The following is a 25,610-nucleotide window of genomic DNA, read 5'->3' as shown; positions in this document are numbered from 1 at the left end:
TAAATTATATTCGATAGGTAGAAGACAATGACTGCATTTGTTATTGCATAAGAACCAAGAATACTTTTGATATTTGGCATAAAAACAGACTTTAAAAAAAAGAAACAGTTTGGCTATCTAATATTTAATGATATAAGTTTAAGAATAATGATATGACATTAATTGTGGGAAGGTTAACAAAGACATCCAAAGTAGCTATAATTATAACAGACAACACACACACAATTTGGTATTGCCATAGCTTTATTACAAAAATTATTCTGCTCTTCAGAACAAAATGTTGCATGAGTATTATGGTCTGATTGTTTCAGTGACGCTAGGTGACCTCAGAAAAGGTTGTTTAAGCTCAGCCTCATTTAGATGTTTTTAAAGTGACTCCTAAAGATTTCTCAATTGTCAAACGTCCAGCGGATAATTGGCAAAGTAGTGGAAGAAATGTCAGCACCATTGCCCCTGATTGAGCACCCTACAAAGATCCTTGCAAGGACACAGTGAACACAGTTCTTTATAAAGGAAAAAAAAATTAGTCAAAGCTAAGAATAAGCAAGCCTCTCTTGCACTCCATAACAAGAATTGGCTAGTGAACATTGGAAAAAATCACTTAACAAGATTATTGTAAGTTACTACAAAGAGTGCCATTGTTCTCCAAAAGAGAAAGAAAATGTTCACTCTCAAGTTTTCTACCGACAGCAGCATTACTAGAACAATATTCTATAGACAGATGTTACAAATGCTGAAATTCTTGGAGACATCAAAACACTGGGCATCAACAGAAAAACCTCATTCCATCTGTAAAGCATGATGGAGGGAGCATCATTTTGTTTGATTGCTTTGCAGCCTTAGGGCCTGGATGGCTTGCAACCTTTGAAGGATCTATAAATTCTGAGCTGTGTCATGAAATTCTACAGCAGATTGTCAGGGAACTTGCATGTCACCTGAAACATGAACACAACATGCCCAAAAACCCATAACAAATCAAAATGATTCAAACAGATGAAGACCATATTGTATAAAGGCCAAATCAGAGCCCCGGTCTCTGCTTTATTGAAATGATGTGGTGTAATATGAAACAAGCTACATCTAAACATTGCAGGACATCTAAATCAAAAATACCTGAACTGAAACAGTGAAAAGACTAATCAACAGCTGCAAAACATGTTGGCTGTTGCCAAAAAGAAAATAAGAGGATCCATTTGAATTATGTGAGCCATTCACAAAATAAAAGGTATTCTAGGAATGGGAAAAAAAACAACACTGCAATTTCTGTGTATGAGAGCCTCAGTCCTCACAGCCACAGCATGTTGGAAGTATAGTGAGATCTATACTATTTGGCCTGAATGAAAGTTTACATATTAAAGAGATGACAAATCCTTTAAGTGGCATACAGTTTGTAGGCAGGTGCAATCTGTTTTCTCCACTGCAGGTGGCACACAACTGCAGCGACACTGCAGAAGTAGAGGAAGTCAAGAGGAACCTAGCTCCTCTATGATTTCCTGGGTCACGGGCAGCAGTTTGATTAGATCCTGGTGCCTCATGTGATTTTGGTGATCATCTTAGATCAGAGAGTCTATCCAAGATCCTGACTCCTGGGCTTCAAGCGCATTTTGCGTGTGGCTGTAGTAGGGACAGGTCTCCTGTCTGTTAGGGGCAGTATTTAGCATCAGGAAAAGGTGCCGGGAGAGTAGGAAAAGTGCAGGGACACGCCATCCTTCCTGGAAGCCTCCGACTTGGGTATGGACCTGCCAGGCCTCATTCCGCTCCTAAAGATAGACGCTCTCAGCACACCTGAGATCTACTGCCCTGATACATCGATCTTATACCCTGTGAATGCCCTGGTTAGGTTGATTTTCCTGTGGACTTGTTGTATTGGCAACATTTATTTGCAATATATTCCTGTTACTCTGCACCTGGACTCTTGAGTGTTTTCTGTCACTGTACCAGGTTGCACCCACCCACAAGCTTATGAGAGTTACCTCTTTTTTTACACATCAGATTTAAAAAAAAAAAGTTTGCCTGGAGTTCTTCTGTAATATACTAGTCTACCTCTGAATGTAAATGGTAGTTAGAGTTACTTTTGTTGAGTAATTAATTGTGCTTGGTTGCTTGTTAATTTGTTTACCATATTTTTACACTAAAGTAAAAGTCATACCTTTTTCCTCCAAAAATTGAGCAAGCATTTTAATAGTGGATGTATATAGCAAATAAGGGACTTAACTCAACATTTAGAGGGCATCTGCACTCAAAGTCAATCACATACAGTGGTCTTTAAATTCTTGGGGAGCCCATTGGTGAGAATTGCCTACCAGAATTTCTCATTTTTTTCTCACTGCTGTGGCCTTTAGAGAGACAAAATCTTGCAACCATTGTTTTTAAAAGATATATGAGGCAGTGAAGTAATTTTACCTACAATAATCAACCACTACAGAGGTATTTGTCTTGTGAGAAGTTTGCAATTTTTTTTTCAATTAAATGCATTTTAATGTTAACCTTCATGTAGGCCGAGTGAGTGTAGCCTTACCTTCGAATTGAATAGAAATATGTTGTAGGATGAATATTTTACATCAAAATAATAAAATGAATCAGCACGTTACTGCTCATACTTTTGTTGTGTGGGTGTAACAATTCAGCTATATGGGATGATTGTGCTATACCACAATAGAAGCATTTGAATGCAAAGCCTTTATGTTGATTTTTTTCTTTTTCTAGGTTCTTGAACTTCAGAGTCCTCCAAGAGCTAGCACTGTGGTGAAGGACTGTGTGCGAGCTTGTTTAGATTCCACCTACAAGTATATTTTTGTTAACTGCCATGAGCTTTACTCGCAGCTTTTGGACCAGGTAAGATTTAAGCACTGGTGTATCTGCTGGAAAAAGAAATGTATGGTAACGTTTGCTTTGTTGTGGATTATATAGTTAGTTATACATATAGGCGCTGATTTATGAAAGCAAATTTGTAGGTGCTGTAATAATGAATGTGCCACAATTGTGGGAAAATGCACATCCAGAAATTTATCAAAGCTTTACAGCAGCTGCCTCATATTTACTCCACATTTCAGAACCAGGTCCATAGTTGCGCAAATGCTTATGCAACCTCAGTAATTCTAAGCTGGTGCAATACATAAAAAATTAGTTTTTGGAAGCAGATTCATTTTTTTTTTACTATAATATTCATAGTTATCTCAAGAACAGATAAAATGCATCTGTAAACTGTGTAAAAAAAAAAAATGTCTTGGAGCCCAAAAACTTGTGAACTGTACCTGGATGCAGCCATCCCAGAAAGAAAGCCTGTTGTACATGGTGTGTAAAAAATGGACAGATCCTGAATGACTGAAGAGCACTCACATGACTTGGTGCCACTAGTAATTTTTTGCCAAATGTAATATCTAACAGAGATGTGAAAGGTCAGCATCCATAGAAATATTATCAGCAAATTGACTCATATTGTATGTGTAGTAGAGTAAACTGTGCCAATCTGAACATATAGTGATAAAAAGCAGAACAAAATTGCTTAAAGACAAACTATAATGGTTTTGGATCAATTTTATTTATTTAGGTTTATAAGTCTCTAAACAAGCCTCTCTCAACCCTTATACCCTGGAGGAACTTTTGAATAAAGTCTGAGATCTCAGGGGATGCCTGAAATAATTTTCCAATGTTCAGCTTGCACTAGGTCAATGTGATCAGTGAGCTGTAGATATAACTATTTGTAGAAATACATTATATACTATCATGCCACAATTGTGCTGTATAACCCATTAATGACATATAGGTGTCAATTGTTGGTAGAATTTTTTTCTCATGTATATTCAACAGTTTATTATAGGTCATTTATTCGTTAAGGATAACATAGGGTGTTATTTACTAAAACTGAAGAGTGCAAAATCTGGAGAAACTCTGCATAGAAACCAATTAGCTTTCAGGTTTTATTGTCAAAGCCTAATTGAACAAGCTGAAGTTAGAAGCTGATTGGCTGCTATGTACAGCTGCACCAAATTCTGAGTGCACCAGCTTTAGTAAATCTACCCCAAAGTCTGTTACAACTATATACCAGCTGGAGCTAACACACGAAAATGTAAAGTGCACAATAGCATACATGATGTAAGTGATTACTCCATTAATTTTCTTATATAGGAACTGTATCATAATAAACAGTTTCACTGTTTTCAACTTCTACCTGGTGGGAACTTCTATAGGGAACCAGAGCCTCCGGCCTTAATGTAGTTACCTTTACAGCACAAAATGTGATATATGAACAGGTTAAAGATTACATTTCAGTACAAACTGGTACAACTAGCTTGAAAATTTTGTTTATACACTACTAACACACCATACTAAAGTAATATTTTTCATGGAAAGCATTGCAGCATCATTATTGAGCCAGGTCAGTGTTAGGAATGAAAATCACAACTAAGCATGCCTTCTTCTGTATCTACCTGAATAGGTGAAATCATCCACATCAAATGTCAAAGTAGAAACTAGCATGTCAGATGTTGCCTATTAGTTGGCCAAATAGGTGCTTAGTCATTCTTTAAAACCTTCTTTAAAACCTTTCCACACTGTACTTACCTAGATTGGTCTTTCTGTCCCTCACTGCTGGATCAACTGCTTCTCTCAGCAGGGAGCCTTCCCCATCGGCAGGATACAATGACTACTGCTGGCTGCTTTAGCTGCCAGCAGTGGTCAAAAGGAAAAAAAACCTGACAGGCTGGTTGTACTGAAATTGATCACTAGATTGACTTCATTACAAGCAGCATGCCCATAGATGGATTGAAATTTGGTCCGTTCCTGCTGAACCACATGAATTATTATCCATCTAAGGCCAGCTTAAGAGCACTGTGAGTTATCAGCAAAGTAGATCAGATTGCTTTACAGCTCCCTTTGTCTGCTTGAAATCTAGGACTTTGTTGTTTGATTACTGCTGTTATGGCTTGTTTGAGTTCTGTAAACAGCAAGTTTCATTCAGTGCAGCTGAAAATAGTCATGCTAATTATGTGAAAAGGAGATTACAGCTTCATCTGCTGGCTTTATAGAAGATCATATTATATTATTATGCAAATGTTCATATTTCCCTTAAATAAAACATATTTTTGTAGTGAACCTGTGCTATGCCCAAATGAGCAAATCAACAGCTTTGATTTAGGGCTTCCTTCACTAGCACCATATAATTACTTTCATTTTGCCCCCACCTCTCAGTTTTGCCACAGGGGGTGCGGAAGGATAGTTCTGTGTTAGCTCAAATTGGATTTCTAGTCAAGGCTTATGGATAGTACATACATGGCGAATATTGGACGATCTGGTCCTATTTTTTTTTTTTTGTCTCATATCGAAAATGAATAGGTTACTAAAGTTACATAAATTCACAGTAAACAGAATACAACTTTGGAAGTGATATGTATTGTAATGTATTCTTTCATTTTCGAGCATGAACGGTCTTGGTCACTTGACTTTTTTTTCATACAAGCACTATACTAATTACACAAATTTCTCATTGTGTGTACTAGGCATTACTCAATGCTCAATGACTCCTTACCCTCATGTGATAGCCCTGAGCCAATCATCAAGCACCATACATGTCATGTAGCTGCAGTTGCAACCAAAGATTTCAATAAGTATTACCTAGCTCAACTGCTAACAGAGCAGACTGGAAGTTTCACACCATTGCAGCCTGTTGGTCAGATGCCCATTTAATTCACTGGGGATTCCCATAGAGGTTAATTTACTAAACCTGGAGAGTGCAAAATCTGGAGCAGCTGTGCATGGTAGCCAATCAGCTTCTGATTTCAGCTTGTTCAGTTAAGCCTTGCCAAAAACAAAACAAAAAAATAACTGTAAGCTGATTGTTTTCTATGCAGAAGTGCACCATATTTTGCACTTTCCAGTTTTACTAAATCAACCCCAAGGAGTCTGTCTAGATTAGTGGAAGAAGGTGGATTCAATGGCACAACACAAAACAATTTTGGACTATGTGCTGAACTGAATAAAAAATACATAAGGCTTGTTGCAGTAAATCATGGTAAAATGTGTTTTATGGCACTTTAATGCAATGCATGGGATGCAGGATTTGTGTTTGTAGTGCATTGCAGTTCCGTTCATTTTGAATGGTACCCCAATGAACATTTCAAATGCACCTTAAGGTATTGGGAGAGATTTAATAAAACTGGAGCATTCAGAATCTGGTAAAGCTGTGCAGCTTCTAATTTCAGCTTGTTCAGTTAAGGTTTAACAATTGAACCTGGAAGCTGATTGGTTTTGCACCAGATTTTGCACTCTCCAGTTTTGGTAAATCTCCCCATTGTGTCCAGCAGTGACGTAGAGGATGCAAGAGGATCCAGTGAGAACTGTGAGGGAACGAGGAGATCACCCCAATGTTGGTTTCCCAGCAGACTTTGGCAAAGGATCTCAATTATACAGAACTGCTTTTTGTTAGAAAAACAGAAAGTTGTTTGGGTGTGCGCATAGGCGGCCAGCGGGACGGACATGTCTCCCTGAGGCTCCACCACACCGCAGGGAAGACAGCCACCCGACCTCCGATCCCAGCCCGTGCTGTCATATAAACAGCTCCGGTTGCCGTAGCAACCCCCTGCAACACGCCAGCATGGTCAGGGGAACGTCCCGGCACCAAGCTCTGCCGCCCAATAAGCCCATTAAGGAGGCCCTGGCATGAGCCTCCTCCAAGATGGCCACCGCACCCTCTCCTGGCAGCAAGCAAGCATCACAGAAATATGCAGCCCTGCAGACAGAGCAGCCAAGCCATCCCTACACATCTGAGGGTGAGTCTGATGTTGATTCAGAGACCCCCATAAATGCTTCAACCCCTGATCTTACTACTCCTGACCTTCTCATGTGTTTTGAAAAAATGCTGCACAAAGCCCTGAAGCAGACCTCAGGCCGCATTACAGACAAGCTGTCCAGAGACTAGGGCAATACACTGCTGACCTGGAACAGAGAGTGGATGACCTTGACGCCTCATTTCAGACACATGCAGATGACCTTGACCTTTTGCATGATGAAAATGCGACACTGCAAACGCGCCAAGAGGACTTTGAGAATCGGGCTAGGTGCTCAAATGTGTGAATCCGTGGCCTTCCAGAGTCGGTTATTGACGTCCAATCAACTGTCACAGTGTTATTTCAAGAGCTCACCCCCACTATCGTCATCGCAAAATATTGTAGTCCTAGAAACCAACTACAAAGTCCTGAGTCGTTGGTACCTGGTCCCAGCAAGAATTGCAAAGTATACCCCTGATTACCCCTCCGCTTGCTTTAGAGGCTGTGTAGACCTGGGTACACATTTCCACATATGGTGGGGCTGCCCAATCGCCCAAGTCTTCTGGGCAGACGTCTTTAGTATACTATCTAAACTTGGCACAAAAACACTCCAACCAAACCTGTCCACTGCGCTGCTCAACCTACGCCCCCCTGGCAGCACAAACTCACAATTCAAACTTATCCTTCAAGTTACTACGGCAGGCAAGCACGTCATAGCTAAATCTTGGAAATCTCCCTCACTATGCATTGCAGTAGTTAAAAATAAAGTTACCCAAGCTATGATTCACGCCAAAGTGGAAGCCACAATTCTAGATACCATCCCTAAATTCAAGAATGTTTGGAACCCCTGGGTAGAGCACTTCCTCCCGCCAAACTTTGATGACTCACTTCTCAACCTGTAATGAATATTCCATGCTACTCTGGTACCACTCCCTATCATTCTCATATACTCCTCCATTTACTGCTGCTAACTGTGGAGTCAGCTACCCCTTCTTACCCCTCCCCGCTCTCCCTCTGACCTTCCCAACACACTCCCCCCCCCCTTTTTTCTTTTTCTTTTTTTTATTTTCTCCCCCTGACCATTCTGTATAACTCTACACTCTACACAGCATGTTATGCTTCCCCTATGCTACACTGGGGAGCGTGCCTATCTATTTATCAAAATTTTGTATGTATCTAAGTTAATGGCTTCTCTCATCTTCTATCCCCTAACACTGTTTCTTTTTTTGTCAAAACCACCGTCCCCCTCCTCTCCCCTTTTTTGTTAAGACTCTGTTATCATTGATGCCTACTTTTGCAATTTTCTGCCTAAGAAATGTATATCCCCATTGTCCCTTCTTTTCCTTCTTTTCCTCCCTGTTTAAAAATCAATAAAATATTTGAACAAGAAAAACAGAAAGTTACGATAATACGTACAGCAACCCATCAAAACCATGCAGGTTTGCCAACTGTGGTCATCTCAACAAAGTTGATTTGTGAACGGATGCTGCTCTCTCTGCATGATCCTTATCCTCACTGAATAATCGTTGTTTCTTTGAATACTTTCAGCAATATACGCAGTTGCTAGTATTCAAATGTCACCATATAAAACACCTATTATGAGAGCCCCGCTGTATGTTGAAGAATCCTCTTTGATAGTCTATCAAAAGTTTTTCAGACACTTTGCTGGGACACAAAGTCCCCAGCAATTTTGCATTAGCAATGTATGCAGAGTTCTCAGTCCACAGTGCTAATATATCAAAATCATACACATAAATGGAATGACTTCTTCGCTAAATTAAATCGGATCATCTTCCATTTATAATGACTAGTGTGTGAAGCAAGCTATACAATATTAAAGCTTGCATCCCAGAAATCATTCTATTCCTTATTTCCAAGACTATAAAAGGAACAATGGTAAAATAAACGGTACCTATAAGAAAGCATTGCTTGTTGCTAGGGAACTAATAAATGAACTGGAGCATGTCAACACCGCTTAGTTCTCCAGACATAATATTGATATAAAAACCACAGATTGTGAAGTTCATTAAAATATGCTAATTGAACAAATTGTCAGTGTCAGAGAATAAAGGGGGTATATGTTGCCTGTTTAAATGACTTACGTGTAAATGTATGACTATAGACAATGAAATAAGGTCATGAAGATTATGGGTAATGCCTTAGCTTTGAATTAATGGCCAGTGACATTGTGCTCTTTCCCAGGTCGATTCATTGACACTTTTTGAAGTACTTCCCAATGCTTGCTGTAGATGGTGACTTAGTGTTCATCTATGCATAGTGAAGGGCTATGCATATATTATGCATGATGAGCTACATTCAATTGTACATTCTCATCAGTCTTTGCGTTGAGCAATTCTTACTGACTGCATCTTCACTAATAAATCTTGATGCTTAATGTTTTCATTGTGCAAGTACCAGATATTGGGTATTCTGAAAGCTCCTCTTTATATTTTTGTGAAACAACCCTGTCAATGTTACACAATGGTAGGAAATTGAAGGTTTGAGTTTTACAGCACATATTTAGTTGGTAGGAGTCAAATCCATTTATTAAGAATTTCTATAGGCAGAACTAGAATTCACTCCTTCTGACATTTTCATCTTATTTCTTTTTTTAGTACGATCTGAGTAAATAAAATATTTAAATGGTATAGGCAGGTTTTAATACTCTGTTGCTGTCTCCAGCAATTTGGTGCAGCAGTCAGGTATGTTTAACACAGGACCTTTCATGACATTTAAATAGTTGGGAAAAGTAAAAATCTCTATAGGGTTTTTATTCCTCTCTGTCCTTGCTTTCCTATAAGGGTGCATTCCAAAGTGTGCCCGTGATTATATGTGAGAACCGCAGCTGGGGTTCCTGCGATAGTTGCAAGAGGCCTCTCCATTGAAAACAGTCTGTGTCCTGGGCCAGTCACTCGCTGCCTGAGTGATTACCATTTCTTTCAGTTGGGTGGCCTCTCCCAGCTGATCCCAGGGCCCCTGCTGGGGTTCTTGCATATAATCGCAGGCACAGTGCATTTGCAAGTATGAATGCACCTTGAAGTGGATCTAAACTCTCCTATTCTCCACAGCCAAGAAAGCTGCCCTCTTAGCTTCTGTTTGATCTGCAGTTGCCATGTGATCAGTTATAACACCAGTCATTTGATGGTTTGACAGTTCAGGTGAAGGCACAAACAACTGTGACAGTTGTCCTTCACATCTTGACTTAGAAGTAACTTTTTCAGAAACCAGTTAAATGGATGGGTTTAGTTCCACTTTAATTCCTGTGTCAGAGACATAGCAAGAATTGATGAAAAATCTCTCACAGAGGTTCTAATTCTTCCCTGTTTCATCCAGCATTATTGAAAACAAGTTTCAGTTTGATGTATACTTAATTTTATGATTGGTTTGATTCACATTTTATACCCTTTACACAGTGAAAAGAACCCAGTGCGTGCAGCTCCTTTCAAATAATGTTAATATCATACAAAGCTCAAATCAGCCTGGGTTCACACTGATGTGGTGCAGAATTCGCAGCAGTTTCTGTGCAAATTCTGCACCGCATCACAATCGCACCCTGTTCACGCGAACCGATGTGGGTGGGTATGTTAAATTAACAACACCTCAAAATTGGTCTGCAAAATGCGGTGTGATGTGCAGAATCGGATCACATAGGTATGAATACCTATGCAATGCGATTCTAGTGCGGATTAAAAAAAGCGTCCTGCACTTTTTGGTGTGGATACGGTGCAAATAGAGCCATACAAAATGTATGACTCAAAGCGCACCGCACAGAATTCGCATGTGATTTGCACAGGAATGTGGTGCGGTTCCTGTGCAAATCACATGTGATATGCCACACCACACAAATGTGAACCAAGGCTCAGAAGCTGGTGGCAAGCAGAATGCATTTCTCTTAATGGATCAAAGCAGTGAAAAATAACAAGGTCTGATATGCACAGGCACAGACATTGTGAAAACTGATCTTCTAACAAAAAAATGTTGATTAAATAAAGTAGAGTTATGTAAAAGAGATAGGATATGTCCCTTGACTAAATTAAATCTGTGTTTACAAAGCACATAACAGAAGCTAACCTTATATATAGTCAGTTGGCACCCTCTGCAGAGCACGGAGACATTCTTCAAAGTGCCTTGACTGCCCTGGAACCCCTGAATGTTTCCAAGTGTCTTTTGGGTTTACAAGAAAAACTGTATATCCCACAGTGCAATACAAGAGTCCTGGTAATTAGTTGAGTTTTCCTGTCTTGCATTGCGGAAAGGACTGCCAGCACTCTTAGGGTGCAACAAAGGCTTATTAGAGATTGTAATTACTCTCTATAGGCACCAAATGCCTGCTAATAATACATTTTCAGTTTGATGTGTGTTTTAGCACAGGTAGGCTATTAAATTTTGGTTGTTACAGATTTTAAGGTTGATAAAATCTGTGCATGCATTCATAATATTCTCATAGAAAAACTAACAATTAATTTTGAATATTTGAAAATTCTTAACAATAACCCTGCAATAGTTGTGACCTCAAGGAAATAGGATACAAAGTCACAGTGGGAAAATTCATCCAGTGTATGAGGCAGCATTTTTGTCCCAAGTGTGGTGGAAACATCATGAGGTTTATTTACTAAAACTGGAGCATGCAAAATCTGGTGCAGCTCTGCATAGAAACCAATCAGCTTTCAGGTTATTTTGTCAAAGCTGAAGTTAAAAACTAATTGGATACCATGCACAGCTGCCCCAGATTTTGCACTCTCCAGTTTTAGTAAATCAACCCCAATGCGTCGCTCTTAGTAATTTCAAGTCAGTCATCAGTTAGTATATTATAGCTTGCTGTATGATTGTGATTGCTCATATTGCAAAAAATATACATATTATTAAAATGTGTCCCTCTTTGACCTTCTGAAGTTCGTGTAGGTGTATATGGCTTGGTGTTCTGTTTGTGTTATTTTGACCAGGACATAATTCTTTCAAACAGCTACAAAGCAAAATTTCTACAAAATGTGTAAATATCTGTTTCATTCAATAGCAAATAGCTCTTTGGAAAAAAAAACACATTCAAACGAGTTGTACTGGAAAACCACCTTCGTAAGCATGTAATAATTTGGATATTTTGTTATTCCTTCAGATAACCCCTCAAATGTCATTGCCTGCATCTGGTTACGATTCATTAATCCAGGAACATGTTAATTAAAACAATAAAATCCTTTGAACCTATTCCTAAGAGCTGCCCATAAAACTGGTTCTAGAGCACAATGAATTATGATGAGGCATGTAATGGCATGTGTAATAGTGGGTTAATCAAAGCCAGTGTATAACAGTGGACCTTTTCTCTAACACCTGAAATATAAATTAGAAAATGAAATTGGTTCTGCATATAGCATCCCTGGGGTTACCGATAATTAGTTTTGAATAAGACATTGAAAATCAGATTTTAGATATTTATACCAGGTTGAAGCACATTCATATATTCCTGATCATAACGTAATGCATGAATACCTCTAAATAGTATGGTGATGTGTGAATAAATGTGAATTTTCTATATAGAATGTATATGAGATGGGTCTTGAAGAAAACTAAATAAACAGTTGAAAATGCATACTTTACAATGCTGCTAGATATATAAATAGTTTGGGGCTGTAAAGACCACACTATAAAAGTGTGTGCTACATATCCTTCTAGCCTTATAGGTAGGCTCCAGGCCGTAGACACAATTAACACACATTGACACAGTATACCTGCTCAACGTGGCATGTTTAGTGTACCAGGCCTCCCCACTGCCTAAAACCATCTTGTTTCTGATAATCTGGTTTTATGAGAAAACAAATGGTTGCTCCATGCTAGTGTGCAGGCCTAAGTGTTCTGATTGTAGGCTCATAGTGCCTCTAGCAAAAAGAGGGGAGTTGCAGAGCACCTTATTGCATGACACCAATCTACATTCTTGGAATTTATATATACTAGTCTACACAAACCTTGGTGTCATTAGCACACTTGTAGTGTTTACTGCATTTGACATTTCTCTTCGTGCCTGCAGCTGTTCTTTCAACTGTTTTTTTATTCATAAAACCCTTAGGTACCATATAACACATTGACAATGGACTTGCCTTTTGATGGTTACAAACCCATGTGTGCCTCACAGCTACAAAAAAAAAATCAGTTGATTCCATGACTTTAGCAGAATCTAGCTCCTTTTGCAGGTACATTAAAAAATAAACCACACTGTAAGAGTATATCTCCAGTAATAATGGATACAAGAAAGACTGTTTATTCTGAACTAGTTGCAGGGTATAAATTACTACTCTTCATCAATGCGAGAACACTTTAATTAGGGTTCAGTGAATTACGGCTTCTTTTGCTGTTTCTCCGGGCACAAAATGTCAATATAAACAGTTTACAATAGAAGATTCCGCTCTGCTCTAAATAATAAACTGTGGGCAATTCAAACCTCCTTTTTCATCTTAATAGTAACACTCTACACGTGTTAAGGAAACAAATTTGATTGTATGACTCTATGGGTAGATTTTTTTTTTTTCTTTTAGAAATGTTACAGCCATATTCTTAGGCCCCTTTCACATAGGCATTCTGCTTTTTTCATCAGTTCAGTCACGTTCATTCCAGAAAAAAATGAATGCGTTCACATCAGTTTTTCATCTGTTCATGCCGGTTTTTCATCTATTCACGCCAGTTTTTCATCAGTTCACATCTTTTTTTTCATCCAATTTTTGTCCATTTACATCCGTTTACACCCATTTTCATCCATTCACATCCATTTTTGTCCATTTACATAGTTTTTTTTCATTTACATCCGTTTTTCATCCATTCCATTTCTTAATGGAAAAAATAGGGTCTTCTTTAGCTCAAAAAAATCCATCCATTTACATCCCATAGAAATACATGGGTGTCAGTTTTTCATCCGTAAACAGATGAAAAATGGACATACAGAACAACCGTGTGAAAGGGGCCATAGGCTGGAGTCATACTTTGAGGAGCAATTGCAGGTAACAAGCAAAAAATACATTACAACAAAAGAATGGCCACACACAAATGAGCTCAACACTTCAATAAAACTTTGTTTTGGAAAACATGAGGAACCACACCTTGGATACTCCCCTCTTGGGAACATTTCACCCTGGAGTGGACTTAATCATAGAGACTGATTTCTATGAATTGGCCTATTCTAGGGTGAAATGAGTCAGGGCAGGGAGGTTCCCAGGCAGTTCTTTTCTGTGAATGCTTTCCAGAACAATAAAACAATAGTCTTTTGCTGAGAGGTGTGGACAAGATCTAGTCAAAGCCTGCACTTAATTTTTCAGACACCAACAGACTAAATTGACTTGGTATTGGTGACCTTCTTCTCTACCTGTGAACAAGTAAAAACAGTCAATGAACATCGAATTCCACTTATGCATGTGTGCTAAAAGTTACAAAGCCCACTTAATTTAATTGAATCTGTGTTTTACTTGTCCAACTGCAGGCAGATTTGGCTGCATTACCAGCATTATCAGCCTTCTGTCATAACTCTTTTACTGTATATCGTCATTCAAAGCAGCTACACAAAATGAATGCCTGGTTGAAAATCAGAGACATTTGGTAGGCAGTCAGAGTGCTTCCTTGGGCAAATAATAGAAATTTGGGATGACCTATTACTGAATTGTCTAGATCAGGATTTCTCAACCAGTGTTTTGTGGAACCCTAGTGTTCCTCCAGAGAATGCCAGGAGTTCCTTGAGCAATTTTTGCCTCTCAGGTAATTTCCCACTGACACCATTGATCTTTTTAGCTATCTGTAAGGGGGCAATTCTTCCCAATGACCACAAATGTTTTCTTACCTCTGACTATCACACTGATGTATCATGAATTGTAGATAAAGTCATTTTTAGCAGGGGTTTCCTGAGAACTGAAAGTTATGTCAAGGGTCCCTCTGCATTGAAAAGGTTGAGAAAGGCTGGTTTAGATGGCAGATATGGGGCTGTCAGGCATGTCTTTGAAAGCTAAGTAACCCAAAACATGCATTAGGGAATGATGGACTCATCCCAAATGCAACTCCCTAATAACTATCTAACATTAGATATGATTATTATTGGTAGTGCATACTGTTTATTGGTCAGACCTTTATCCTCATTGTTTCCCCGCTTAGTTACAAAGACATAAAAGACAACATTGTCTCAACTAGCGGCAGACTAATATATCATATCTAACTGTGGAAGACTGGGTAGACTAAGGACAAACTCTTTTAGATAAAAGTTTGGATCAAATCCAGCAATTACATGTCAATGTCAGAGGTGTCAAACAAGTACAGAGATTCTACAAGCACTTTTCTCAGCAATGCAGGCTTAGGCAGGATTTTATAGGAACAGGTTACACAGTTATTGCAATTCCCTCTATCAATGACCGACCCTCTCCTCTCCAAAAAAAGTATTTTATTTTATGTAGGGAGGGAAACATTCTTTAAATGGTGATGACCAAAGCCTCTTACTAAACTGGAATATACTAAATCCATTATTCAAGCACTCTCACTGTATAAATTCACTGAGTAGTCATTGTTTGATGAAATCTAGGAAATCAAGATCTCTCTGGATTTTAAATCTCAACACTACAGTGAAGGAAATAAGTATTTGATCCCATTCTGATTTTGAATGTTTGCCCACTCACAAAGAAATGATCAGTCTAAAAATTGAATGGTAGGTGTATTGTAACACTGAGAGACAGAATAGCAACAAAAAATTCAAAAGAAATGCATGTCTAACAAATTATGCACTGTTTTGCATGAGGGAAATAAGTATTTGATCCCCTATCATTCAGCAGGGTTTCTGGCTACCAGGTGTCTTTCATACAGGTAACAAGCCGAGATTAAAAGCAGTCTCTTAAAGGGAGTGCTGTGAATCTTATTTTGTTACCTGTATAAAAGACACCTGTTCACAGGAGCAATCAAACAATCAGATTCCAAACTCTCCACCATGGTAAAGACCAAATAGCTGTCCAAGGATGTCAGGGACAAGATTGTAGACCTACACAAGGCTTGACTGGGCTACCAAACTATTGCCAAGCAGCTTGGTGAGAAGGTGACAACAGTTGGTGCAATCATTCGCAAATGGAAGAAACACAAAACAACCATCAGTCTCCCTAGGTCTGGTGCACCATGCAAGATCTCACCTCGTGGAGTGTCAATGATCATGAGAACAGTGAGGAATCATTCCAGAACTACGCGCAAGGATCTTGTCAATGATCTCCAGGCAGCCGGGACCACAGTCAACAAGAAAACAATTGGTAACACACTACACCGACAAGGATTGAAATCCTGCAGTGCCCGCAAGGTCCCCCTGCTCAAGAAAGCACATGTCCAGGCCTGTCTGAAGTTTGCCACTGAACATCTGAATGATGCATAGGAGGACTGGTTGACTGTTGTGATCAGATGAGACCAAAATCGAGCTCTTTGACATCAACTCAACTCGCCATGTTTGGAGGAAGAGGAGGAATGCTGCCTATATAACCCCAAGAACACCATCCCAACTGTCAAACATGGTCATGGAAACATTCTGCTTTGGGGGTGTTTTTCTGCTAAGGGGACAGGACAACTCCACCGAATCAACGGGACCATTGGATGGGGCAATGTGCCCTCAAATCTTGGGTGAGAACCTTCTTCCCTCAGCCAGGGCATTGAAAATTGGTCATGGATGGGTGTTCCAGCATGACAATGACCCAAAACACATAGTGAAGGCAACAAAGGAGTGGCTCAAAAAGAAGCATATTAAGATTCTGGAGTGGCCTAGCCAGTCTCCAGACCTTAATCCGATTGAAAATCTGTGGAGGGAGCTGAAAGTTCGAGTTGCCAGATGTCAGCCACCAAACCTTAATGACTTGGAGAGGATCTGCCAAGAGGAGTGGGCCAAAATCCCTCCTGAGGGACCTCTGTGATTGCCAACAAGGGATTTACCACCAAGTACTAAGTCATGTTTTGTGAAGGGGATCAAATGCTTATTTCCCTCATGAACATGCAAATCAGTGCATAATTTGTTAGACATGGATTTCTTTTGAAATTTTTGTAGATATTTTGTCTGTGTTACAATACACCTACCATTCGATTTTTAAACTGATCATTTCTTTGTGAGTGGGCAAACATTCAAAATCAGCAGGGGATCTAATACTTATTTCCTTCACGGTATAACATGAACTAAATGGGTTACTTCATATTGATCCAATGCACCTAAGATGTATAGGCGGGTTTGTTGGCATATGTTGTGTGTTGTGGGTAGGGGATTAGACCACCTGGATAGTAATTGCAGGGTTACCCCAATCCTCCCCCCTTATTTTCCCCCCAAGGCTAGTTATCTTGACTTACTTTTGTACCACATATAACTGTACTGTAAACAAAACCGCAGTAGCATTTCAATAGGTCTCTCCTCTAGGTCTCTCCTCCCATATTTATCTTACAGCGCTGAGTGAACTATTGGCGCTTTATAAATACTGTATAATAATAATAAGTGCTCTTGTTGACTCATAAAGTTAAAACTCACCATGCTAAATATGGTTTTGAAAAGTATTTGTTCTACATGTTAAAACACCACTAATAGAATGTCATATAAAAAAAATTAATTCTCCACTGACAACCTATAATAGATACAGTGCAGCTCCTAAATTGCATTTCTTTGGGACTGGTGAATGTAATGCACAGAAACAATCAATAGTTAATAGGTTACATTTTTAGTGATTTCAGGTTGCACTGGATTTTTAAGAATTTTTGTACTTTACATTATGCTGTATGAAGTGAAACTCAAGCCAAAGCATTTTATTCTAGTTTTGGATAGCCTAGCAAAGAGTTAGAAAGTATGTTTTTTATTGTTGTATATGAACCGAATGAGGAAGAGTTCAACTTGCTTCTTGTCCTAGAGAAACAATAGGATGAGAGAAGTATTTTCTCACTGACAGTTGTCACCGGAACAAGTGTTCATATTGGGAGATTGCTATTCTCTTGGATGGGTGACAGTCAGCTCTGGAATACTTTTCACTTTCCCTTCACATGGAAAGTGAATCTTCCCAACGAGACACAGACAACAAAAAAAAAACTTGAGGTACTAAGCCTTCCTCAATCAAGGAAAAATGTTTTGTCTCTAGTTCCATATTATTAAATGTGCATCAACGTTCAGTCTTTTCAGTCTTACATCCAAACTGTTTTATTTAATAAATACATGCCATTCTGGAGTCTTATGTCCTATAAATACATGATTTAGTATTGGTCTTTAATTTTAAATTACATGTTCATATACTCTGTAATGTGTGTAGTTATTGAAATAATCCGCTCTAGTTTATCTCCATGGTTATGTTTTTTTTTTTTTTTAGGGTTATGTAGGTCAACAGCATGTGTAGTTTAAGCAGCTAACATTGCTAACCATGTAGATTATTTGTGCAGATAAATGAAAAGAAGAGTTGCTGTTTGTTTCCTTTACAGACTAACAACGGCTAGGTATATGCCCTTTAGACAATTGTTCTACTTTACTGTATATTATGTTAGTTGCCGATGTAATCAGTTCATGTAGATAAGTGGGTTGCACTGCTATGTTTATAAATTAACAGGGGGGATTGTTATATTCCGGAAGACCTGGGGCACCCTTCCACACACTGAAGAGAGTAGCAGAGATGCAAATAGTTCACTGTGGCAAACCTGGACATAGTCATATTCAGATGAGAAATAAGGTGTGGCTTTAAGGGACTTCATTAAATAGGGCACAAACCTAATTCCCGTATACAATGCAAACAGGTGGCATTTTGTTTGCTTTGTTACCCATCCCTCAGCTAGACTACTTTACGTACCTGAATCCTCATCCTATGTCCTAAGGTGTGGTTAAGAGAATAGGATTTTTTATGAACCATAAAATCCTTTTCTTAAAGTACATTATAGAGAAGGGTCAGTTCCCTTGATCCACTCCCACTATTACTCGGAACAAAAGTGAGTCGTGCTGAGAGCTGCAGGGGTTATACCAGGCTGTCCTTACAACTTTGATTTGCCAGTGTCCAATCTTCTAAATACAGCAGCATAACCCGATATATCTGAATGCTTATCTTGTGTCTTGTAATGCACTCCAGGAACAGGATTTTACAGAAAGTCAAAATACTATTTTATCCACTTATGTATTTCTATAAATAAAACAAAAAATAAGGGCATCTAAATGAATTCATTCAAATGAAATAGATTGGTGCTAGGGATAACATTTTATGAAGTTTTAATAAACTTTTATGCTATTGACCATTTTCTGAAATTATTTCCTCATCACTACTGTGGAGAAATGGAGAAGAAGAGAATGCTTTAACAAGCAATAGGAAAGAAGGCTGGGTGGAAAGTGATAAATAGGACAATATACAAACTTACAGTGCCCTATATATAAGTTGTAGATATACAGGATGTGGTTGTTGCTGAATGATAAGTGCTTTAAACATGAAAGTATTAAACTCAAATGTTTATTATATTGCAGGTTACCATTTATTAGATGGTGGCTGCGTTAATTTTATTTAATTTTTCTTTCTTCTATTTTCATCAGATTATCTGGCCAGTAAAATCTGTTTTTTTTTTTTTCAAAAGAACAAGCCCTCCAGCAAATACATCAGTTACAAAGATGAGACAAACCATTTAACACCGGCAGAGGTGCTTACAATGATCAGCTTTTATGTATATATGTAAAACCTTTATCCAAAAAGGAAACAGACTGTTGAAACTGCTTATAAAGTGCTAGCTGGAGTGTGGCTTAATACAATTTAAATTTGCTAGTTCATCTATCTCTCATACTGACAATGCTCATTCATCCAGAGTGGGGGTGATGTAATACAGGGTGTGTGTTACTGGCCAGATTACCATATGAAAACAGAGGGAAAGAAGCCTAAGAAAACTGATGCAGTCACCACAACCTAAAGATTGGTGAGCTGCAATATATTACCTTTTTGGTTTTGAGTTTAATGCTGCTTTAATAAACAATGAAAACAGAAAAATTGCAATGAAGCAGCAATTTGCAATAAAACTGAACTTCTGACATACAGGTGTCCCAGTGTCATTCAGTAAATTTCCATTCAAAACTAAATCAGTACATTTCTACACAACTACACCATAGGGCCTTATCTAGAAGTATCCAGTGGAATAATAACTTGTATGGCCCATGGTATTTGCACAGTGTTTTTTTTAATGCAACTTTTTTGGAAAAAGTACACTTTAATGAATTTGAATGCACATAAAAACAACATAATACCAACTTTTTTGGTAAAATATAAAAGATGGTGTTACGCTGAGTAAATAAATTCCTGACATCAATCTTTAAAATTGTGCATGTTCATGGAATGGCACCAAGCTAAGGTTTTTATCTCCATAGGCGAAGCTTTAAAAGCCTTTACAGATTACGCTAGGAGTCTGGTGGTAGAATTATTGCTTATGCTCTGATGATCGCAGCAATACCTCACATGTGTGGTGCCTGCGGGACCAATGCGTGTGTTTATATTTTCACGCAAGCATGGGGGGCTGCGGTGCTTTCAAACATTTTTTTTTTTTTTCATTTTTACATTGTTTCTTTCATATTTTTAACATCCCTTGTGACAGCAATAGGCAGTGACAGCTATTCTTTATGGAGAGAGATGGGGTCTATTAGAGCCCATATGTCTCCTCTGCCCTTAAAAGCATGTGATCATACCAAGATCGGTGTGATCAGATGCTCTCCCAATTTAAAAATGGCACTGTTTACATCCAGCAAAACCAGAAGTAACCAAGTAATAGCTGCTTTTGGTTTCCTCCGGTTTTACCAAAGAGCTGATCGGGGACCTTCCGGTTCTTGAAAAGCTCTATAACTGACGGAACCACCGGCTGTGTTTTTGGGTCTTTGGTGGGACAGAGAGCCTGGTGGGCACTGGCAGGCTGCGGGGGCAACCCCTCCCACTGCCTGTAAAAGCAATGCAGAGGCTAATTCGCCGCTAGGATGGCTTTTACAGAATGACTGATGATCCACAGAGAAAAAAAAAAACAATACTGTGATGATGCTTGTAGCTGCAGGCATCATCCTGGTTTAACCACTTGAAGGACTGACGTATATTGCGATCTTAAAGTGGCTATAGCATAGAGTTAATTCTGCTTTTATTTAAAGAGTTATACTTTTTTCAGTGATTATCTTTATATTATGTGGCTATAGTAAAAACTAATATTTCCTGGTTTATTAATTTTACAGAATCCATATGTAACCTATTTTTAAAGCTGACCTCCACAAATTAGACAAAATCTACCATTCCGGCTCCCCTGCACTGCACGGGTTAAATGCTTGTTTAGTTTAGGAGTTTTGGGAATTCCCGGATTTCTGTTTTTAATTTTTGTTTGAAATCTCCCAGGGTAGCGAGCTCTTTCCAGCTTAAATGACAAATTAATAAATTAGTACAGCAAATTACAACAGTTTTAATCACAACAAAAGAACTGTGTTTCGTGAGTAAATCTAAATGACAAAACAAATCTTTTTTATTGTTTTTTTAGAAATCAGTTGATCGCATTACTCATACACTTTAATTTCAGAAGGGAATACTAAGGAATGTTATTTTTTTAAGGTGTCACTAAAGGCAAAACCTTTTTTTTTTTTTTGATAGAGTGAGGGAGGGTTATAACCCCTGTCAGGTTTTTTTTCCCTATCTGTGTCTCTATGGGGAGATTTCCCTTCACTTGATATCACATAGCCAAAACAAGAAATAGGAGAAAATCCCTCCAAAGTGATGGAATACTGGGGTGTCACCAGTGTTACCAGAACTAGTATCCCCATTGGAAGATTTCTCTTCTATTACTGTTCTAGTGTCAACCCAAAATTTGGGATTTTCTTTTACTTTCCCTGATAATGGTTCTAATCCTTCTCCACTCTGTACAGAATTAAAAAAAAAAAAAAGAGTTTTGCCTTTAGTGACACTTTAAATCCAACCTGCAGCCAAAACTTTATTCTTTCTGTTGTTTTGAATAGAATGGAAAAAGTTAGAACTACTGACAGGCTTTTATAGATGCTTGTGACTCCACTGGAGAGACTGAGAGTCCAATGAGGTTTCCTGGACAGGGAGATGAGACTGTAATTATAACCCCACAGAGGTTGTAGCCTGGCCCCATTCTTTCTTTAAAAGTTTTCCCATTACTTCCTTTTCTGATGACTCCTGTTGGGGGCCAAAATTTGTTTAGAGTTGTGTTTTAAAAAACAAATTTGGGCTAGTTGGTTGGTTAAGGGACCTAAGCCAGCCACACATACAGTAGATCTGAATTTGGCTGGTTCAGTAGAGTCGAAATTCGATCCATGTATGGGCACCCTGGTTGTACACAAAAACAAAAAGTGAAAGTAAATTCACAAACCAGCAAGGTGCAGTCCCAGCTTTCACTGTCCAATGTCAGTAACATCAATAAAATTGAATCCGATCAGAAGGATGATCAAGGGGCATCTAATGAGAGGATTCTGCAGCTTCCAGAAGGATGATCCAAGGCAGCTCAAACAGCAAGAAAACAGGAGCATGGGATCTTCATTAGCATGACAATATACATGTATTAATCTGTTGCATATATGCGGCTTCTCGGAAGGTGGACCTTGATGCCAAAAGGCTGCATATATGCGTACCAAAATCTCTTGGCACGGTTAGCGGCACCTAATGGAAAGCTCCCAATCGATACTTGCATTTGGAAGCTTTCTGATCATGTTACTGCTGTGACAGGCAATCACTGCAGTCACATGATCATAAACCCCACCCCACTTCCTGGCATCAGAAACACCCTAAAGGGTTGGGAGGCGCTGGCATTAAGGGGTTAAAAGAAAAAAATAGCACACTTACAGTTAACATTCTTTAAAATCAGCATGGGGGGTAGGAATAAGCAAAATGGATACAAAGCAAGACTGTTTGCAGGGACAGCAGCTTCAGATTCCCTGGCTGGCATCACAGGGACCCATTCTGACAGCTGCCAAAAAGACCGCCAATATACAGCATTCTGTGTCGCTACCTAATGCCTCATGGTGACCTTTACATGCTGGTGGAAAGAGGGCGCCAATAACATGTTTTGAAGAACAACCCTTCTTTCTCACTAAGGCTGCATTCACGCTTGAGTATTTTGTAGCTTGAAGCTCCAAAAAAGCTCAACCTTAAAAAAAAATCAGTTGTTCTCTATGGTGCCTTTTAACGTGAATAGGTGTGAACAGGCACCATAGAGATCAATTGATTTTTTAAGTTTGAGCTACAAAATGTTCAAGTGTGAATGCAGCCTTAAGGTTACAATTCAGCTTATAAAGGATCGGGTCTGCTGAGAGTTCGACAGGCACTGTGTGTGGTCTGCAGCATCACTTGTCAACACAGAGCAGTGATCTCCAGCACAATACAGTTCCCACAAACAAATCAAATTGTGTAATACAAACCTGGGAGGCTTTTCCCCAATGATTAGTTGGCTATAGCTGGCAATACCAATCATTGTGTTCTGCCAGCAGAACACAATAGCGCTGCGGGAGGGATTCCCCCATCAGCATTGGCTGTGTTGATGGTCAAATCTAGCAATTTTCTTTCCTTTTACCCATGGTAGAAGGAAAGTAAATTGCATAATCTATGATCTGCATAAGTGCTGAATTAAGTATTCTTAATTACCTATACTTCAAGCAAAAGCATGGAAACTGAAAATTAACTGGTGGTTTTTTTTAAGCAACTGAAGAAATGCACTACATCACAACCTGTAGAATGTATACAAAATAAGCCACACATGCTTTGTATTAATAGCAGCATATACAATTATTTCATCACACTCAGGGGGCAGAAATATGCTAGAGTTAGGTTTTAATAATTTTGGTTGGTTGGATGAGGGACTGCTGAATTAGGTATTGTTAATTACCTGTATCTGTACGGTATATAAAATTGTTTTTTATTACACTGAGAAACCTTTAGTCCAGTTGCTCTCACTTTTTGGAAGCAGTGCAATGGCACTTACTAAAACTTTATTAAAAGAAAGCAGGTATGTGCAGTCTTTGTTACAACTTTATACTTCAGTATTCATCAGTTTAGAGTGTTTGGAAAAATTATGGTGATTTGTGGCTATTGATCATTTAACTTTGCTTTCTTATACAGTATGACGATTTGTGTATAGAACTATATATACCACAGTATATGTATCACAGATGTAGAATTAAATGTAGAATTAAAGTTGAATTAAACCCACCTCCATCATTAAAATCCACAACCTTGCTGTGAAAACTAAAACAGGGCTTAGTAATCCATCAATAAACATTTATTCAGAAGCTTACTATGTAAATTTGAAATGCAGGCCAAAGTAGGCACCCATTTAGAAGTTGTTCTGCACTTTCTTTTTCTATCTGTGCTTTTGCCCCCATTATATATCATCCATGAATCTTGTGCACAGGGATTCAGGAATGAATGAGAGGACTCACGAGAGTACAGGCTCACCACTTGTAGATGAGAAACCAAGGTGATACGTATGCACCATCCACAATCCTGCCAGCCAGTGCTTTACCATATGTATGTAAGTAGAGATGATTAGTTTGAATGTACATTTGGACAAAACACTGGCTGTTTAATCGTTTGACTGAACACTGAACATTTAGGGCATTCTGCATGGGTGAATGTGACAACTTTCTGTTGTCGATGGTTGCTAAGGAAGCGGCAGGTGCTTGTGCCTGTTGTGTCTTTACCAACCACTGATGTCACCTGTCCCATTCACTTACATGGCCAGAAATATGTTCTGAGGTTCTGAAGTCTGTTCGAACTATTTATGCTAGCTGGACTGCAGTTGTAAGTGTGGCACAATCTGATCAAATACTCATTTACTGTATACAGAATGCTCCGACCTGGGGAAAAATGTTATACTGAAAAGCAGGTACCCTATGTGCTAATATTATTGCAAAGTGTGGTCTGTTGTGGCTAAATAATATATTTCCATGCAAGTGTCCTTATTTAATGATAGTCGATTACATGTTTTATGCTGTAAGGTAGGTACTCCAATTAATGAGAGTACCGCCATACCTTTAAAAAGAAGTACAAGCACTACTTAAAGAATTTAAGATGTAGACTGGAGACTTGATCTCATTGAAAACTCTATAAAGCCTCTGGACTACAGGACTCAGATCAAAATGTATTCGGTTATGGGGGAAAAAAAAGTTTATTTTATCCATAACAGATACAAATACTAGAGTCCGTCATTATTGGGGATGAGCTTGGGCATCCTCCAAACTAGCAACTCTCTGGACAAACCTGAAATGGCCCGCCTTTTGCAGAATTGTGGGTGGGTCATTCCCACCCTACAGCACACCTCTGTTTATGTGAGCTGCAGGTCAGAAATGACCTGACCTGCAGGTCAGAAATGACCTGACTCGCAGCTCAATGGAGTAAAAAAGAGCACACGTTCTAAATTCAGCTAAAGATGAGTTTAGAGGATGCCCAAGTTCATCATGTGTAGGTGAGAAACATGTAACAAAGATACAGTGCACAACTCTGCAAGCCAATACCTTACAATACATGTATACGTACATTAGGGTGAATAACTGCTGCTGGTCAGGTACTGGCATCAATTTACTGATATAGTCACACTTGGTAAGGATGTATTCACTTTTTTAACTGAGATAACACACCCTAAAGCTGATCAGAAGCTAAGGTTAGTGAAGCATCTGTTTATCCTTGTACACTTGACTAGGACTTGCGAAAGTCTTAACCGATACGTAGTTGCTGATAAAATAAAGTGAAGGTCATTTCCTTTTCTTAAAGTGGTAAAAAAACAATCTCCTTGGGTTGATTAATGTACATTGGAAGAATTTAAACAAACGTTGTAGCAAAATACTACCTTTTTCTGTTCTAAAGAAAAAAAATGTTTATTTCACCAAGTCCTTTCCAGACT

At 38.7% G+C, this 25,610-nt stretch overlaps 1 protein-coding gene across 1 annotated transcript in view; it reads left to right on the top strand.

Annotated features, from left to right (window-relative positions):
- Window positions 1-25,610, top strand: part of LOC149451491 (protein unc-13 homolog C-like) — a gene marked incomplete at its 3' end in the record, with an annotated part of 532,349 nt that overhangs the window by 406,766 nt on the left and 99,973 nt on the right. Inside the window, exon 17 of the mRNA XM_089690607.1 lies at window positions 2,707-2,835. Coding sequence (XP_089546733.1) covers window positions 2,707-2,835 — 129 coding nt within the window. The remainder of the gene's footprint in view (window positions 1-2,706; window positions 2,836-25,610) is intronic.

Source organism: Staurois parvus, unplaced genomic scaffold (genome assembly GCF_062004578.1).
Source record: "Staurois parvus isolate SC_StPar_1 unplaced genomic scaffold, SC_StPar_1.0 ptg000536l, whole genome shotgun sequence".
Taxonomy (NCBI): Eukaryota; Metazoa; Chordata; class Amphibia; order Anura; family Ranidae; genus Staurois; species Staurois parvus.
The sequence above is the reverse complement of the archived record's forward strand: the minus strand, read 5'-3'. Positions and strand labels throughout refer to the sequence as shown.